This window comes from Monocercomonoides exilis, assembly GCF_001643675.1.
Source record: "Monocercomonoides exilis strain PA203 chromosome Unknown scaffold55-566112, whole genome shotgun sequence".
Taxonomy (NCBI): Eukaryota; Preaxostyla; order Oxymonadida; family Polymastigidae; genus Monocercomonoides; species Monocercomonoides exilis.
In genome coordinates, this window is record NW_027150600.1 from 17550 (window position 1) to 35512 (window position 17963).

The 17963-nt window shown below is 32.3% G+C and overlaps 3 protein-coding genes across 3 annotated transcripts; 2 read left to right on the forward strand and 1 right to left on the reverse strand.

The window, feature by feature from the left end:
* Positions 1–2936: 2936 nt before the first annotated feature.
* Positions 2937–4777, reverse strand: MONOS_18691 (uncharacterized protein). Its single transcript, XM_067871734.1, has 4 exons — positions 4690–4777; positions 4504–4578; positions 3944–4440; positions 2937–3875 (listed from the first exon to the last, which is right to left on the reverse strand). The coding sequence occupies exons 2-4, from the start codon at positions 4571–4573 to the stop codon at positions 3108–3110; spliced, it is 1335 nt and encodes a 444-aa protein (XP_067720176.1). The 5' UTR covers positions 4574–4578; positions 4690–4777; the 3' UTR covers positions 2937–3107.
* A 1357-nt stretch (positions 4778–6134) lies between these two features.
* Positions 6135–7599, forward strand: MONOS_16374 (putative ABC transporter; the record flags this gene model as incomplete). The annotated part of the gene is made up of 2 exons (XM_067869284.1): positions 6135–7139; positions 7330–7599. 2 exons carry the CDS (start codon positions 6135–6137, stop codon positions 7597–7599), a joined length of 1275 nt encoding a protein of 424 aa, XP_067720177.1.
* Positions 7600–12149: 4550 nt separating this feature from the next.
* MONOS_8991 (uncharacterized protein) lies at positions 12150–16261 on the forward strand (the record flags this gene model as incomplete). The annotated part of the gene is made up of 1 exon (XM_067879447.1): positions 12150–16261. The coding sequence occupies exon 1, from the start codon at positions 12161–12163 to the stop codon at positions 16259–16261; it is 4101 nt and encodes a 1366-aa protein (XP_067720178.1). The 5' UTR covers positions 12150–12160.
* Between the last annotated feature and the right edge of the window lie 1702 nt (positions 16262–17963).

The window sequence follows — 17963 nt, forward strand, 5'->3', positions numbered from 1 at the left end:
ACACAATCATTATTATAAAAAATATTGAAGGGATATCTTTTCTTTTCAATTGTAAATTTCACACACATCTTATAATTTAAGTGTTGTTTCCAAAGGCAACGTAATTTAAACAATAAGCGCAATTTCATGATGAAAACATTTTTTTCAAATTGATCATAATATTTTGGGAAATAATATTTTCTGAAAAAAAATATATTTATTATTTACATTTTTCATGATGAAATTGTTGTTTTTTAAAACTTTCTTTTTGTACGGAAAAAATGGTGCATATTTTTCTGTTTTCAATTGTTTGAAGTTTTAATATTAGAACTATAATGATTAATCAAAATAAAAAATTGACTAATTATATAATAAATCATAAAAAAATTATCAAATATTCGATTTTTCAAATCCAAAAAATGTATTTTTTTTTCATTTGGTCAAAAAGTCTGGTGACAGAACTCTTTGACTGCTCCTGTTGTGTGTGAAAAAACGCAGAAAACAAATTTTCCAATAAAGATTGCAGTTGTTATTGAATGAATATGAATCCAAATGAAATTGTTCGAAAAACCAATGTGGCTCATTGGCATTTGTTTTATGAAACAAATATTTCAAATATTTCAAAGAAAAAAATGAATGATGATTAAAAATTCAAAGCGGATTTTCCAGTGCAACGCGTAAAACTTGTGAAAAACCTGACTAATATTTTTTGATGTGATAGTTAATTTTTACTGGACAAACTTTTTTTTGCATGAATATGAATGAATAGACAATGCGCAAATTGGGAATAAATTTGTTCAAATAAGAACGGATGTGTTCTATTTTTCATTCGATCAAAATTTTCTTTTGTGTGTTGTCAATTACCAGTTTTTTGTGACAGTTGCATTGATTTGCCCTGATTGTGTTTTGAAAATAAGGGTGATTATTTTTGAAATCAAAACTTTTTTGGGAGTGATGATAAATCAAAGGTTTTATTTTTTTAAAGATTGTTTATTCATTCAAAAGAAAAAAAAGAATGATTGTTGTTCGATATGACAATGTTTGAGATTTTATTCATGAAAAAATTATCTTTGAAAAAAGAATTGATTTATCTGTATTCATAAATACATATTCAAATTGAATTTTCAAACAGAAATTTATGAATTGAAAAATATGGATTCAATAAGAATCACATATAATTATATATTTCTGATTGACACATGATTAAAATACTAAACATTTGAGTGTTTTAGAAAACAATGTGAAAATTATTTGTGTTTAATAAATTGCATATGTCAAAATTTTTTTGAAAAGTTCTATTTGTTTTATTTTCAAATAAAATAAAAATTTCATATTTCGATCAAATTCCTGTTTTCACTTACGAAACCACACCAAAACGGATAAAATTACGTTGTCAAGGATTTGTTTCAATTACAGCAAAATTTGGTGAGTGAAAACAGAAATTTAATCGAACTATGAAATTTTTATTTTATTTGAAAATTAAACAAATGGGTGATTCTTTTTGAAAAGTCACAAATGTTTAATTTTTAAATGAATCAAAAATTTCATATTTAGCTCTTATATTTATAAACATTCAGGAAACTTCACTTGAATTCATGAAACTACATTATCCAATAATGGATTCCATGTTTGTGAAGTTTGGTTGATGTTATCAAAATTTTGAGCAAAATATAAAATTTTTGATTCATTTAAAAATTAAACATTTGTGACTTTTCAAAAAGAATCACCCAAATGGTACTTTTTAAAAAAATTTTAACATATCGAAAAAATTTTCAACAGAATGTTTTTTGTGATAAACATATTGTGAATTTATTGAATCACATTGATTATTTGCTATGAAAATGGAATTGAAATTAATCAGTTGAAAATTTCAAAACTGTATTGGGTATTATTTTTGATTGCATATTTGAACTATCAAAATTCTCTGTTAGAGAATACAAATTGACTTCTAATTAATAAACACTGAACAGAAATAACTTCATTCAAAATTATATTTTTTCATAAGAATAATATGAAAAATCGAAGTTTAAAATAAATTGTTGGTGTGAATTTATTTAATGAATGACGAATTCCTTTCCCTTGAAACAAAATCATCCAAAAATCAATACTTCAAAAAAAGTTATGATTTCAAAAATAATCGCTTTAATTGAACACAAAAAATGGATGAACAAAAAAAACATTTCATTCAATAAAAATGTAAATTAGTGATTAATTAAAGTTATAAACAAGTTCTCAAAACTGTAGCTTACACATTATTTTTTATTTTGTTATGCTTACAATAATGAATTCGTTAACAGTCGAATTAACAAGTATTATAATGAAATTTTGATCAATTACCAATTGCATGTGCAAAATCGCTTTGTCACTTTTTGGAATCATCAACGTAATATCATATCATTTCATTGAGATAAAACGGAAAGAATGAAACGAATGCATGCCTCGAATACTTTTCAAAAAATAAGAAAAGTGTCAAAGTTCATATTTTTCTCCTAATTTTTTACGGATTCGGAAATATCTTTTGATAAAACACATTGGAAGATGAAAATTGTCAGATTTGTTATTTAAATGAAACTAGCTTTGAATCATCAGCCATGAAAATAACAAAATTTTAGTTATTAACAGAAATTTTTATTATGAATGTTCCAGATGAAAATGTGCATAATCTTTCCAATGGAAAGACAAATACAAGAAAAGTGTGTCACAAATCCGGGACAATGCATAAATTGCAGCTTTCATTGAGCTTTTCGCTCATTTATTTTTTTCAAATTAAATGAAGGAAGCGTTTGAAGTTATAAGAATTGCTTTTTTAATATTACAGTGTTCGTTAAAACACTTTGTCTTCTTCTTCTTCTTCTTCTTCTTCTTCTTCTTCTTCTTCTTCTTCTTCTTCTTCTTCTTCTTCTTCTTCTTCTTCTTCTTCTTCTTCTTCTTCTTCTTCTTCTTCTTCCTTTTTTTCTTCTTCTTCTTCTTCTTCTTCTTCTTCTTCTTCTTCTTCTTCTTCTTCTTCTTTTAGGAAATAAAAACAATAATAATTATTCTTCAATTATTGTTTTCCTCCCAATTTGTGAAATAAATAAAAATTATAAAAGATAGCTTTTGAGTTTCAAAATCAAAAGAAAAGAATTTTGCTAAACATTCACAAAATAATCAGAAATATTTTTTGATAACCCTCTATAATATTTTTCATAAAGAAAAGAAATTACTCCATAAAAGCTGACAAAGCTGTCTTCGTATCCTTCTTCTTCCAGCTTTTCAAATATCTCCATTTTGATTGCCTTTCTTTTCATTTCATCATTTTCACTTTTCTCCTTTCCTTTCAATCGCCTTGAAATGCTCTTATAGAAATGCAGGATTTTGTTTGCCATTTCGTCAACAATTGTTGTCCCATGAATCTCCTCCAAAACAGCATCAATTGCTCCACCTTTCAGCAAATCATCAACTTTCACATCTTCAACATCTGAAGCAAGTTGAAGTAAATACATGCTTCTGTTGCAAATTTCTCCATTATTATCCTTACCTGCATAAAATACTTGAACAATCCTGTAAATTAGCCTTGAACAGTCTTCAATTCTCAATTGACAGCAGAAAATGAAATTCTTCAATGTTCGGCTCCATGAAATCAAAAGAATCTCTTCTTTCGTTTCTTTTCTTTTTCCATTTTCCTCTTCTTTTCTCTTCCAATCCATACATTTTGAAAGCTCTTCTAATTCTCTCTCTGCTTCTCTCACAAAATGCAGTTCTTTCGTAATCACTTCTTCCAAGCTTTTGTCATTGGAAAAACTTTTAATCAAACAATCCCAAGCAGATAAATAGGCAACATGAGTCAAATTGCGATGTTCCTGATGATATTGGATTATCTCTTTGACCACATTCAAGTACAATCCTTGATCCATTTCCTTATTTAAAAAAAATGAGAGAAAAAATCCAAAAAGAAAGAAAAGAAAGAAAATAAATACACTCATACATTATATAGATAATTGATCAAGGCCAACAATGCTATTTCCACTTCTTTTTTGGTTTCTTCATTATCCTCTTTGTTCGATGCAGCTTTCAGAAGGCAAGGAACACAAATTGATTCCAATTCATTAGAAGTATCATCATCTTTCAGTAAAACAAAGCATTCGCAAAGATCGACCAGAAAATTTTCATTCTTTTTTCCTTTCTTCTTCTCATTTTCATAAATAATTATCTTCTCAAATCTTTTGTTCAGTGAAGAATATTTAAAGTCAAAGATCCAAATTCTTTTCAGCACATTGTAATATCCAGCATGCTTCAACAACAAAATTGCGTTTCTCCACGATAATGTCTTTTCTTCAATCATTTTGTCCATTTTATCAAACAGTTTTGTTCTGAAAATGGATATGAATTCTTGTTCATTCATTTCCTCAATCATTCCGTTCATTTCAAGGATTGTATGCTTTTGTTCAATTTCATTACAGTGTTCCAGCTTGCGAAGAAATTCTTCCAAAATTATCGAAACATGTCAAATAAAGTTCTTTAAAACAATAGATTAAATTCACACACTTGAAAACCTGTCTGCAAGGGAAAGCTCCTGAACATTGTCAATGGATTTGTCTTCATAACATATTTCCATTCTGTCTATTATTAGCAATGATCAATTTGCAGCAAAATTTCAAATGAAAAACAGAAAAACAAACAGAAAAACAAACATTGTTGATAATTGACAAAATTAAAATATAATTGTCAAACTCGATTCTTTTGCTTAGTAAAAATGTATGTTAAAAAATAAATCACAAAGAAGCTAACGATATAGGCTATTTTAAGCAAGCAAGAAAGAGTTTAATTTCTTTCTGATCGAATAAACAATAAATTATTTCAAGGATATGGATTGAATTTTGAATGAGATTTTGAACATATTTTAAAATATCCAACATGTCTGGAATTGAATATTAAAAAAAAATATCTATTTTAACATTCTGAGTGGAACAAAGAAGGGGAAATTGGTGCTTTTTTGAACTTTTCGAAGAAGAGACAAAAAAGCAACATTTTGTTCATTGATCGTGTGTGTGCTTCAATGCCCCCTTTAAATTAAAACATATTTGTATTTCAATTTTAGCACTCACATTTTGTTTCATCTGGAAGCTTTACTTCATCGAAATGATTTTTTCTGTTATTTCAGTGTATTTGCTGGTTTCCGTGAATGTTCCAAATTTAATGTGTTGAGTATAGTTATAAGCAATCGGGATAATTTTATTATTTGTTCGTTTCTTGAGTGGGTCATCCAGGCTGAAGGAAGATTGTGAGGGAATCATGCTTTCAACAATTCGCAGTTTTTTGAAACAAGGACGAATGTCGATTGAATGCCTTTGGAGCAACATCAAGGCAACAATGGGCAAAATTGTTAATTGACCATTGAAAGAGATTCTTTTTTACAAAAGGCTTTGAAGCTGTTTGAACATGAAAGTATACGAGAAAACGAAGGAAGATTAATGAAATATGTTGAACCAAGTACATGCTGAATTTTGAATTCATTTCAACACATTTATCGTTTGATGGTGATTTCCACTTGATGTGTATTTTTCCCTTCAAGCTGCTTGTTGCATTTTGTTGAAAGTCATCATTTTTGGTTGTTTTGATGGTTATTGTTGATTCACCGATTTCGGTGTGGATTTCGAGGCAAACCTTGAAGCCACATGGAAGAAGAAGAAACGAATCAAAAAGACAGAACAGATAACGATAGAAATGTTTGATCAAATTATGTGTGCAATTCGTTAGATGTTGCATTTGAACAATTTTTATTTTAATAAGAAAGAAAGAAAGAGATTATTAAAAAATTAAAATAAATCTAAATTTTTTGCAATGATAATTTCATGTTAACACTTTTTCTTTTTTCTTTTTCTTTTTTCCTTTTCTTTTATAATTTTTTGATTTTTTCTTTCTTTCTTTCTTTTTTTTCTTTTCTTTTCTTTTTTTTTTTTTGGAATTTCTTTATAACTTCACTCTAAAACTAATTCTAACTGCAGATTATCACCAATTCCATCCACGAAAACTTGCAGTCGCTTGTGAATGCGCTCACCCTCATCGTGCTTGTTATCTTGTACTTCTGGCAGCATCTGCCTTTGAATGTGTCTTTCTTGTATCCTTCCATCCGAATCATTGAATCACTCAGGACATCGCTGAACAGAATTCCGTCGATGTTGAACAGCATCTGGATGGAGAAAACTGTCATTGACAGAGTGGAGATGCTGCTGCAGTCTATTGAGTCTGCTGACAAATGCGAAGGAAAAGAAAGAGAAGAGGGAGAAGAGGTGGTTAGAGATATCAGGCCATTTGGAAACGGAAGGGATGATAAAAAGGGAGGAGGAAATGAAGAAAAAGAAGGTGAAGAAGATAAAAAGAAAGAAGATATTGCTGATTTGTCGATGAATTTTGGGAAGGATGAAAAAAGTTCGATTTCATTCACAAACAAAGAAAATTCCAAAAGTGATGATGATGATTATGATGATGGAAGTGAGGTGTATCAAAGAAAACTCATTGAAAGTGTTGAAAAGAAAGAGAAAGAAAGAGATAAAGAAAAAGGGAGCGAAGAAGAAAAAGATCATCATAATGATGACAAAGAAGATATAGTGATTAGCCTGTCAAATGCATCGTTTGCATGGGGTCGCTGTGAAGTTACCAACAAAAATGAAAGAATACAAGAAAAAGGCAATAAAATGCAACTCAAAACATCGACAAAAGATGAGAATGAAGGAGAGGAAAAGAAAGATAAAGAAGATAAAGAAGAGAAAAGAGAAAAAGAAGAAAAAGAAGAAAAAGAAGAAAAAGATAAATTGCGATCATCTCCAACTGTTTTGTCAACTTCTTCCTCTTCCTCTTCTTCTTCCTCCTCCTCATCTTCCTCCTCCTCCTCTTCTTCCTCTTCTTCTCGTCATTCCTCCTTCCTCCACTCGTTTCTCTCGATCTTCGTCTTGTTGTATGGACTCGATCACTCATCCCACATTAGTCCTCTTCCTTCTCCTTTGCCATCTCCTCGTCCCTTCCTCCACAACACCTCCTTCTCTCTTCCAAGGCATTCACACACTCTCCTCTTCGGCCCTGTTGGCTGTGGCAAGTCAGCGCTGCCAGCGTCCATTCTGGGGGAGACAATCTGTTTGGAAGGGAAAGGTTATTTGAGGGGAAAGGTGGCTTATGTGTCTCAGGTGTGTGAGTTAGAAAGAATAAAAGAAAATTAGTTATTATTTATTTATTATTAATATTTTAATAACTTTATCTCTTTCAAACATTATATTCATCATTTGTCTCACTGAATTTATATTCTTCTTCTTTTTCTTCCTCTTCTTCTTCTTCTAATATGCATCATGTATCTGTTCCTCTATCATTTCCGTTCAGATTCCCCACATTTTCAACGACACCATCAAATCCAACATCCTCTTTCACACTCCCTTCGACCCTGTCCGCTTCAATCATGTTATTCAAGAATGTTTGTTGGAACAAGACTTGGTCATTGTTCCTGGTGGAGATAAAGCAGAAGTGGGCGAAAGAGGATACAACCTGTTGGGCGGGCGGCGTGTGCGGATAGCTTTGGCGAGGGCAGTCTATTCATCGGCTGAGGTGTTTCTGTTGGATTACATTTTAGCGAGAGCAAAATGCTCATGTTAAGCAGACGCTGATGAAAAAGTGCATCTACCAGCTGTTGAAAGGGAAGACTGTCTTTATCGACACACACAACACAAAATATCTGCCTTATTTAGACACAGCCATCGCTATGTTGGAAGAAGAGAGGATCAGAAAGATTGGAGGGGTGGAGGAGTTTTAGGGGATTGTGAAAGAGACGGGGAAGTTGATGCACTTTTCGTTGGATGCACAAAGACAGATCTCTCAATCACTTCCTGTTCATTTGGCAAGTGCTCATCAAGCAGTGGCGAAGGAGGAACAATGTTCTGTCAATGCTTGTTTGATAGGCATCCCAAATCCAAAGTTCGATGATTACCCTTCCATGTAATTTTGCTGTTGCAGTTAAATGCAAAGCAAACGCCTTTGAGGCTTTCGTCGGTTTTTTATTATTCTTTTGTCTTCCGTTCGGAAAAATTATATTTTTAAGTTCAAAAAAAGAATTGAATTTGTGATTGAATTTGTTGGTGTTCTCCATCCGTAGCTGGAACAATATCAACAAATCTAATTGTTGTGTTTGAAGCAGGTTTATTGGAAATAAATATCAACTTTTTTTTTGACAATTTTTTTCAAAATAAATTTCAAGAGTCTTGCTTTTTCATTGCTCACAAGAGAGCTTTTCGTTGATATTCTACTTTCGATTCTATTTTATGAGCGTTTTTCAATAACTATGATATTTATTCTTCGAATTCAAAGAAACTTCCAAATTTAATCGATCAATAAAGGATTTCTGAAGCTCAAATATTCAAAAGCTACGAACAGCGTCTGTGTTCATAAAAGCATCATCATAAAAATTGAGCATGCTTCCGACGCAAAACCTTTCAAAAAAAAAAAAAAAAATGAATGGTGTGTTTTTCACGATCATTTCTAATTAAAGGATTAATTTTAGAAAATTCCATTAATAATTTATGCTTCTCATCTTTTTCAGATCTTTGCAGCTTCAGTCAAAATAAAGAATTCATTTTTATGCACGAATGGCAGTTTAATTATTGAGTTATGTTAATTCAATTCATGTGTATTTATTTGTGATTTTTTCCTCATAGATGAAAGACGAATTTTTTATCTATTGGTTTGATCAGAAAATTATAAATTTTCTGTTTTTCCATCTTATTTTAGAGAAAAGTCATAAATATTAACTATCTTCTGTTATACCATGAATTCTACAGCAGATTTATTGAAACTATTAACGCTATTGTTTTTTCCTAACTTGATATTATTTTATGTTTGGATTATTTGCATAATTATTAAATTAGTGATGTTATATTAGAAATTTAAAACAACAATTTTTAATAAAAGAAAGTTTCGTAGATAATTACAACGGAATTTTGATCAATTGATGCATTCATCTCAAAAATTTTTGGGTTTGTTTTAATCATAATTTTCTGTGTTTAATAACAATGTTTTTTAATTTCTAAATTTTTAGAAATACTTTCCGAATTGGAAAAATATTCTATTGATGAACAAAAACAAAAGGTTGTTGAAATGAACGCTCTGTTTGACAAGATGAACAGAGTTGAACTTAAATCAATTTTTACATCGATATTGTTCAAAAGAATTGACGAATTAACAGAGGAAAAGAATGTGCACTTAGAATATGTAATATTGCTATTGAAATATGCTGGCTGCTACAAAGTATTGAATGGCTTGATGAGCATTAGCTCTTGCATTTCTTCATTGGTACAAAAAATAGAAAAGATGATTTTTGAGGAATGGAAGAAAAAAGGAGAAAAGAACGAAACGCTTCTAATTGATCTTTTTGAAAGCTATTTTACTGTTGGTAACTATTTTACAAAAAAAGTTATATCAATCGGCGTGCCATTCCTTTTGAAAGTTGCTTTGAGAAAAGATACAAATACAGAAATCCAAAAAGAAGTGGAAATGTCATTATTGGCTTTAAGTTGTATTCAATTATCTGAAGTTTGAAATTTTCATTTTCTTTTATGATATTTTAGTGTTTCTTTCTTTCTTTCTTGAATAGAAATTAGATAAAAAAGCATATTTAAGTTATGCTTCAGAAATCATCAAATATCATCAGGAGCATCGCAATCTGACACGACTTGCTTACCAATCCGCTTGGTGTTTTTTGTTGAGCAGGTTAGAAAAAGAAAGAAAACTCGGATATATTATTGTGAACAAGCTTCATTTCGTAAAAGAAGCAATAAGAGAATTTGAAGAGCTGCTGGGGCGTGTGCAATGGAAAGAAATGAAAAGCAGAAAAAAAGAAACAAAAGAAATGTGGATTATCAAAAGGTGGATTTCGACACTTTATTTGTGTTTTGATAATTGCACCCTTAGCAGTGAAGATAATGTGAAGATGGTTGCATGCGTAGTGAAAGTGGGGAGGGAAGCAAGATGCGCCAGAAGAAAAATCAACGAAAAATGTGTTGATCTATTTAATTTAATCGTTGGGGCTACAAATATACCCTTTGAAGACATTGCTAAAGGCGGAGCAATTGATTTTGTTCTGGAAGAGCATTATCAAACAACAATAGAATATGTGACAATAAAGAGGTGTTTGATATTCATGAGCTCTCTTCTATTCAGAATGAGAGCAAGAAAGGAGAAAATGAATACGGTTGTGTCATTTTTGGCTCCGATTTGGTGTAAACTGACCAGAAAGGAAAGCGAAAGCGCCTTTCAGGCAAAAACAGAAGCAGAGAAAAGAATGGCCATTGACAAGCTGGAGGAGGAAGGATACGACGACATCGTTGTCAGCTTCTATGGGATGTTTAATGGGGACAAGTACTATTTTCATGTTTCAAAGAATTTTACGGATTACTGTATTCATTGCAAGGCCTCGTAATGACATGTTTCTTGATAGGGAATCTATTCTTTATGCGGTATTTCAAACTTTTGAAGAAAAAAATTGGTATTTTTCTGCAACAAAAACGACTTTGTCGTAATCGCTGTCATCAACTTCTTCGACTTTGTCATCATCATCATCACCGTCTTTTTCTTCAAATTCTACTTCATTTTCTTCTTCATATTCTTCTTCATGTTCTTCTTCGTATTCTTCGTCTTCTAAAAATTTCAAAGTTAGAAAATTTTTACCGTATATTTCTCTTTGATTGAAAAAAAACATTAACTCTGTTTGCGTCTCGGCTTTTGCGAAGTTTCATGAAATAGAAAAGACGCAATTTCTTTTGTGACTGATAATTCATTTTGGGCCATGCTTCCTTCGAATCTTCATCGCAACACGATTTTTTCCCCAGTCAATTTGTAGTCAATCGGCTGAAACAGCCAACAAAGCAGAAGGAAAGATAAGTGTTTTACAGAGAAAATTAATTGCTTTCTGTAGCTTGTAGCCTACGTTTGGAACAGGAGAAGATGTTGAAAGAAAAACGGAATTATTTATATATGGAGAGAAAGAGAAAGAGAAAGAGAAAGAGAAAGAGAAAGAGAACCAGATAAGAAAGAAAGGAATTTCTTCTCGATGGGAAAAGAATTTGTTGCGCGTGCTGCGTGTTAGCATTCAAGTCAATTTAAAAGAATCAACCTGATTATGATTGTTGATTCATACGTAATCTTTTGAGTCAAATGGACGCATTTCAACATGAAAATAGTTGGAAGATGAAGAAAAGTGATTTTAGAGCAAAATAGATGGATAACATATTTTTAAAAAAAAGGGAAAGCGAAGACGAATACCAGAGTGAAGGAAATGCAAAAGGTTTTATTACTATAAAACTGCTTTGTTAGTCTGTTTTTGAGAAAGCAGGAGTAAATAAATGATGATAACTCCACACAAAAGTGATTTATGAATTCTTCAGTGGCAAAATGAAAGGCACTCTTACTCCGAAACTTCATCGTCTTCAAAGAGAGAAACTGCTGGGCATAATGATACTATATGGTATTCACTGAAATAGAATAAAATTTATATGGCATGATTTCATTTATTATATAATTGTTTTTTATGTAAATGATTTTGTGCGGAAATGTTTTCTCATGAAATCGAAATAATTAGAAAAATCTTGATTTGTAAATTATTAATGGGATAAGATCAAAAAAATGATAATTGGAAAAGAATACATAAAACCGAGATCCGGTTGTGCAAAAGATAAAAAAACGTTTTTAATGATTGATATGTTTGTTTAGGAGATGGAGATGGTGAAAATTGCTTCTGAATACATCCTTTTTATGAAATTAGAATTATGATAAAAAAGAAATGATTTATTTTTCATTTTTTGTCATATACACATTTCCGCAAACTTTTATCATACAGCACATGCTTAAAACAACATATGTAATCAGAATATAGTGTTATTAGTGAAATTTGCAAAATGCTATATTGTACTATTATGCCAACTGCTGTTGAAGTGAAAATGAAAAGTTGAAGCTTTGCCATTCGAGATTTAAATTCATTGAAGCGAAAAATGGATTATCGAAATTAGCAAGATCAGCACGATTTCCAAAAATTGAAATGTTCACTATTCAATTTAAAGTTGACTCATTTATTTATTTTTTTTTATTTAATTTTTTTTGAAAGATTGTATTTTTTATCAATCCGAAAAAATTTTCCGTTGAAAAAAAAACTTATATTATCGATCAATCAATGATTTCACTTCTGTCTGCGCTACAATTAATTGTGTGCTTAGTATTAGGAGCAGAAGCTGAAAAAGATGAAGGCTTTGAGCTGAATGAGGTTCAAACAATTTATGTTTCACGTTTTGGAGATGATTCGAGAAATGATTGCGGAACTAATATGGCGCCGTGCCAAACAATTGAACATGCACTTACGTTGCTGAATAAGAACATTGATGCAAAATCGATAAAGATTATGGATGAACTTGAAATAAAAGCTTGCAGCAAATGGAATAAAGAATTTTTGCTTGAAATTGGAAGTTCATCTCCTCAGGGCATAAGCCGAAGGCTGAAAGTTGATATAAGCTCATCAGTGCAAAAGGGAATCTCACATTTTATTTGTGAAATGGAGATGCAACTGCGTTGCTTGGATTTTTCCTTGACTCAAACAAATCAGAATCCAACAGAAATATTTGGGAGCACATACGAAAACGCTAGAGAAGGGCATACCCTTCATCAACAAGACGCGCCTGCAATCATTTTACTCGATTCAGAAAACGGAAACCTTCAACTTTCTCATTGCTCCATTTTGACTTTGAAGCATTTATTTGAACCTTTTGAATTTTCATTTTTGAGCGCAAAAAGCGGAAAACTGTCGATTACAGATCTGGACATTAACGATGTATATAAGTTCACCACAAAAGTTTCTCCTATTATTATTTCGGAAAAAGTTAACGTTGGGAATTTGGAAGAGCTAAAAGTCGAACATTTTATTCTGGAGAAATGCTCTGTTTTTGAGCATCCGAAAAGCCTCACGCTGAAAAACGCTCAGATAAACTATTGTGAAAGAAAGAACGAAAATGTTGCATGCATGGATTGTTCAAGCAGCAATGAAGTTGTCAATTTGGTGTTCACAAACTGTCTTTTTCAATATTGCATTGCAGAAGATTCAATGGTCGGAGGCGCCCTTTCGGTCAGCATGGAAAATTCAAACAGCATTTTAGAAATGGCAGGATGCTCCTTTCAGAGATGCAAAGGTTTATGTGGAGCTGGGCTCTATTTGAGTATTGTTAAAGGAACAGTTACAATTTCAAAAACAAGTTTTCATTCGTGCGAAGTTACTGTTGGAGGCGGTGGGATGTACGTGAAAGATGCAAATTTAATGAAAAGTTTTACTCTAATGGAAGTTTTATTTAATGGTTGCTGCGCTGAAAATGGAGGAGGAGCGTGGATTGGTGTTGGTGGAGATGAAATTAAAGCGTGTTGTTGGTTTCAAAATTGCCTTTTTTCAGGAAACAAGTTCTTGGAAAGCGGAGCAGATCTATTCATCTCGGAAACTGGAACAAAATCGGTTGGTCAGACAATTATTGACGATAAAACGTTCTCGATTTCTGAAGGCAAAAGAGTTTGTGTTCAAAATGCGTCAAGTGGCGATATCCAGGAAAGAGATGACTTGCTGCGTGAAGGATCGTTAACTTATTACTTGAACGTTGACACAGGAAAAGACGATCCTGACTGCGGATTGAGAAAAGAGACGCCTTGCTTTTCGATGAGCGCAACGATTAAGAAAATTGAAGTGAAATGGCAAACAAGCGTAATTGCAGATGGGGAGGGAATGATGCAGATCAAAGAGCCAATAAACTTTGATGGCAATAAAAAGATAGACGTGGGAAGGAATTCGAAGAAATTGAATGTGAACGTTGCGTTGACAAAGGGACTTGCAGAGGATGGTGATGGGGCAATAAATGTTAGAAATAAGGCATCAGTGTATCTGAATTCATGGTACATAAAGATAGATACGACAGTTGAGACGAGCAAGACTTCGCCATTTGTTGTTTCTAGCGATTCTTCCGGGGCCTTTGGCATAAGCTCGTCTTACATCTGTCCAAGCAATGTGAAGGGAATTTTGAATTGTGCTTTGTTTGAGATTCATGGCGGATTCTTTTTTGTACAAAATTCTGATATTTATGGTTTTACGTCTTCCAGAGCATTATTTTATTTTAATAAAGATAGTATAGACATTTCCATGTGCAATCTGGACAATCTCAAAACAACAAGTGCCGATGAATCTGTTTTTACATTTTGTGGAGTATGGAAAGAGATTTTGCTTATGTCAAACAACTACACAAAGTGTACTTCGCCGAATCACAAGAAGGGAGGAGTCATCTACATTAAGTATTCTCAGGCTAATGCTCATGCGCAAATTAGTGGTGAAAATTTTGAAAGTTGCTCATGCACTGAAGGTGATGGAACTGGAGATGGATCGCTTGGGGGAGCTGTGTTCATTGAAGCAATAGACGAGGTTGTTGATGACTTGAATATTTATTTATCACAATCAACTTTCACAGAATGTGTTTCGGATGTTGGCAAATGGATTTTTATATCAAGCCCAAAAGGAGTTTCACAATTAACAGATCATTGCTTTGAATTTGACTTGAACGAATTGTATGGAAAAGAGAATTTGATGATTGTTGAAGAGAGGCAGAACAAAGAGAAGATAAATGAAGGAAAAAATCAGAAAAATGCAGATCGCGTTGATCTCCTCATGCCAGGAGTGCATCAGCTCATCTTCAAAAGCACAACGCTTTATGTTGGAGGGGAAGGATCCGTTGACTCAAGAGATTGTGGAAGAAAAGAGAATCCATGCATGACCATTGAATATGTGCAAGATCATATTATTCATGGAAAGCGAAACAATTTTAAAATTGATGGCATTCACACAATAGAAAAACCAATAATTCCTGCCGATTACACTGTTTTCGATATTGGTTCTAAGAGTAAAGATGTTGCCACTATTATTATTCCTTCAACTCTTGAGCTTTATTGCGACGATGTTGCGGTATTCTATTGCGTTCAGCATATGATGACATTGCGCTCATTGTCAATCGAATATCCTTTGCATTTTGATCATCGGTCGGTTGACATTATATTGATTGAGGACGATTGCATGCTTTCTTCAATAACTTTGAAGCCTTCACAGACAGAGCTTGACAAGCACGATAACCAATTTTTGGTTCCTTATCTTAACTTTAAACTAATTGTTGTGCAAAAAGGAACATTGTTCATGTCAAATGTTGTCGTTATTGGTACTATTAGCGAAAAAGAAGGTTCTGACATGGTTGATTTAATCGACACATCGTTTAACAATCAACTTCAACAGAAATCAAGAAAAGAAGGATTTGCTGCAAATACCCGAAGTGTACAGGAAGGCGATGAATCTGTTTGTGAATGGAGCAGCTGCCTTGTTTCGATTCGAACTCGGCGTGGATCGAGTTTTCCTCGTATGGATAACTGCGTATTCAAGAATATAAAAGAAGGAGCGTTACTAATCACAGACTCAGTTTTGGAGATGAGAAACAACACCTTTGAAAACAACCGACCAGACCCGTCGAGTAAAGCATTTCCTCATCTGAGGCACAACATCCACTGTGAAAAAGACGACTATTGCGAAATAAACATAAAATCTCTAAATGAGAAAAGTGATGGCTCAACAGATATTCCATTTGGATTTTGGAACAAGGAGTGCGATGTGAATGGAGAAGCAGTGAAAAGCATGACAGGGCTGTTTTACACGCCTAAGCTGAAAGAAGCTGCAATTGAAAAGCCTTTGGAGACTTATCCAGCAAATGATAATCAAATGGATATTCTCAATAAATATGGACAAGATACGAAAAGCGAAGAAAGCGAAGTGACTATCAATATGAAAGGAGAATATTTTATTCCATGCGGTTTGCGATGCGAAATTGGAAAAAAAGAAGGAAAAGGCGAATCGCAGTGGGCTGAGGTGCCAATCTCAGAATTTTTGAACGAGTCATTTCTGAAAGTGAAGATTGAAAAGACTTTTTTGGATGCAAAGGATACTGAAACCGTTGAAATTCGCTTGCGTTATCCAAATGGATTGGAAAATGGGGCGGATGTCACATCCAGCCTGATTTTAAAAGTTGGAAATAAACCAAGTTCTCCAGACGAAAGCAAACTTACAAGACAACAGATTATTATCGTCACCGCTTCCGCTTGCGGAGGAGCTGTTTTTATTGAGGCTGTTGTTATTATACTGGCAATATGTGTTGTTCGCAGGAAGCGAAGAGGATATGTTAGTTTTGGTAAGAGCGAAAAAATAGATAGATATTGATTCTCATCCTTTGGCAAACTAATTTATTTAAATGCGTCTTGATGTTTCTCCTCTTTGATCTTACCTTTTTCAAATTCTTCTTCTTCTTCTTCTTTTTCTTTTTCTTCTTCTTCTTTTTCTTCCTCTCCTCTTCCTTCTCCTCCATCATCACTTTGTTCGTCTTCATCTTCTTCTTCAACTTCAATTTCTTCCTTTTCTTCTTCTTCATCTTCATCATCATCATCATCATCATCTTCTTCTTCTTCTTCTTCTTCTTCTTCTTCTTCTTTTTCTTCTTCTTCTTCTTCTTCTTCCTTTTCTTCTTCTTCATCTTCATCATCATCATCATCATCATCATCATCTTCTTCTTCTTCTTCTTCTTCTTCTTCTTCTTCTTCTTCTTCTTCTTCTTCTTCTTCTTCTTCTTCTTCTTCTTCTTCTTCTTCTTCTTCTTCTTCTTCTTCTTCTTCTTCTTCTTCTTCTTCTTCTTCTTCTTCTTCTTCTTCTTCTTCTTCTTCTTCTTCTTCTTCTTCTTCTTCTTCTTCTTTTTCTTCTTCTTCTTCTTCTTCTTCTTCTTCTTCTTCTTCTTCTTCTTCTTCTTCTTCTTCTTCTTCTTCCTTTTCTTCTTCTTCATCTTCATCATCTTCTTCATCTTCTTCATCTTCTTCATCTTCTTCATCTTCTTCATCTTCTTCATCGTCTTCGTCGTCTTCTTCTTCTTCTTCTTCTTCTTCTTCTTCTTCTTCTTCTTCTTCTTCTTCTTCTTCTTCTTCTTCTTCTTCTTCTTCTTCTTCTTCTTCTTCTTCTTCTTCTTCTTCTTCTTCTTCTTCTTCTTCTTCTTCTTCTTCTTCTTCTTCTTCTTCTTCTTCTTTTTTTCTTCTTCTTCTTCTTCTTCTTCTTCTTCTTCTTCTTCTTCTTCTTCTTCTTCTTCTTCTTCTTCTTCTTCTTCTTCTTCTTCTTCTTCTATTTCTTCTTCTTCTTCTTCTTCTTCTTCTTCAAATTTTCAAATGAATAATTTACTAAGATTTGAATTTTGCATTTTTGGAAATTATAAAATTATTCGTGAAGATAAATTGATTTATGTATGTTTTGATGTTTTGTACAGATAAGATCATTGAATTATGATGTTTTTGACTGTAAATAAAATATTTAAAGAATCTTTTGTGGTCGGTTACGAGTATATCTGCATGTGTACGTTTTCATGCATATATTGATTTAGAGATTTTTCACAAAAGATTTATGTGTTGCGATTTTGTTTTTCCGCTTTTTTTATTTGAGATATTTTGCGTTTAGTGGAGGTTGTAATGTTCCTTTGTTTGAAAAAAAAAATTCATTGTTAAAGAGATTTGTGTTTTGAATGAGAAAATATTCTTCAACGTTTGCTGTCCATCTCTAAAAATCAATTAAGAGAGTAGTTACATTCGCCTGAAAAGAGAGTACTTCTATTGAAATTTTTCAAACTTTGCTAGATTTTTTATTTAAAATCAAACGAAAAAAAATATGAAAATGAAGATAAAAATAGCTTTTTCAGAAATTTATTTTTCATTTTTTTTATGAAAGCAAGTTATTTCTTGTTTTTTGTTTCTCCTTTTTTCACGAATACAAGTATTTTACGAACCAAACATCTTTCATGAAACAAGATAATACATTCTCAATTATTAACAAAAATAGAAATTCGATATTCATTGACAAAATTTCAAAAAAAACTCCTTTTTCGATGCAG

Bases quoted from the DNA above. Each gene is read 5' to 3' on its own strand.
- MONOS_18691 (XM_067871734.1), bottom strand. From the start codon at position 4,573: ATGGAAATATGTTATGAAGACAAATCCATTGACAATGTTCAGGAGCTT. The intron at 4,441-4,503 runs GTGTGTGAATTT...TAATTTTGGAAG, and splicing joins CCTTGCAGACAGGTTTTCAA to AATTTCTTCGCAAGCTGGAA. The intron at 3,876-3,943 runs GTATGAGTGTAT...TTTTTAAATAAG, and splicing joins TGATCAATTATCTATATAAT to GAAATGGATCAAGGATTGTA.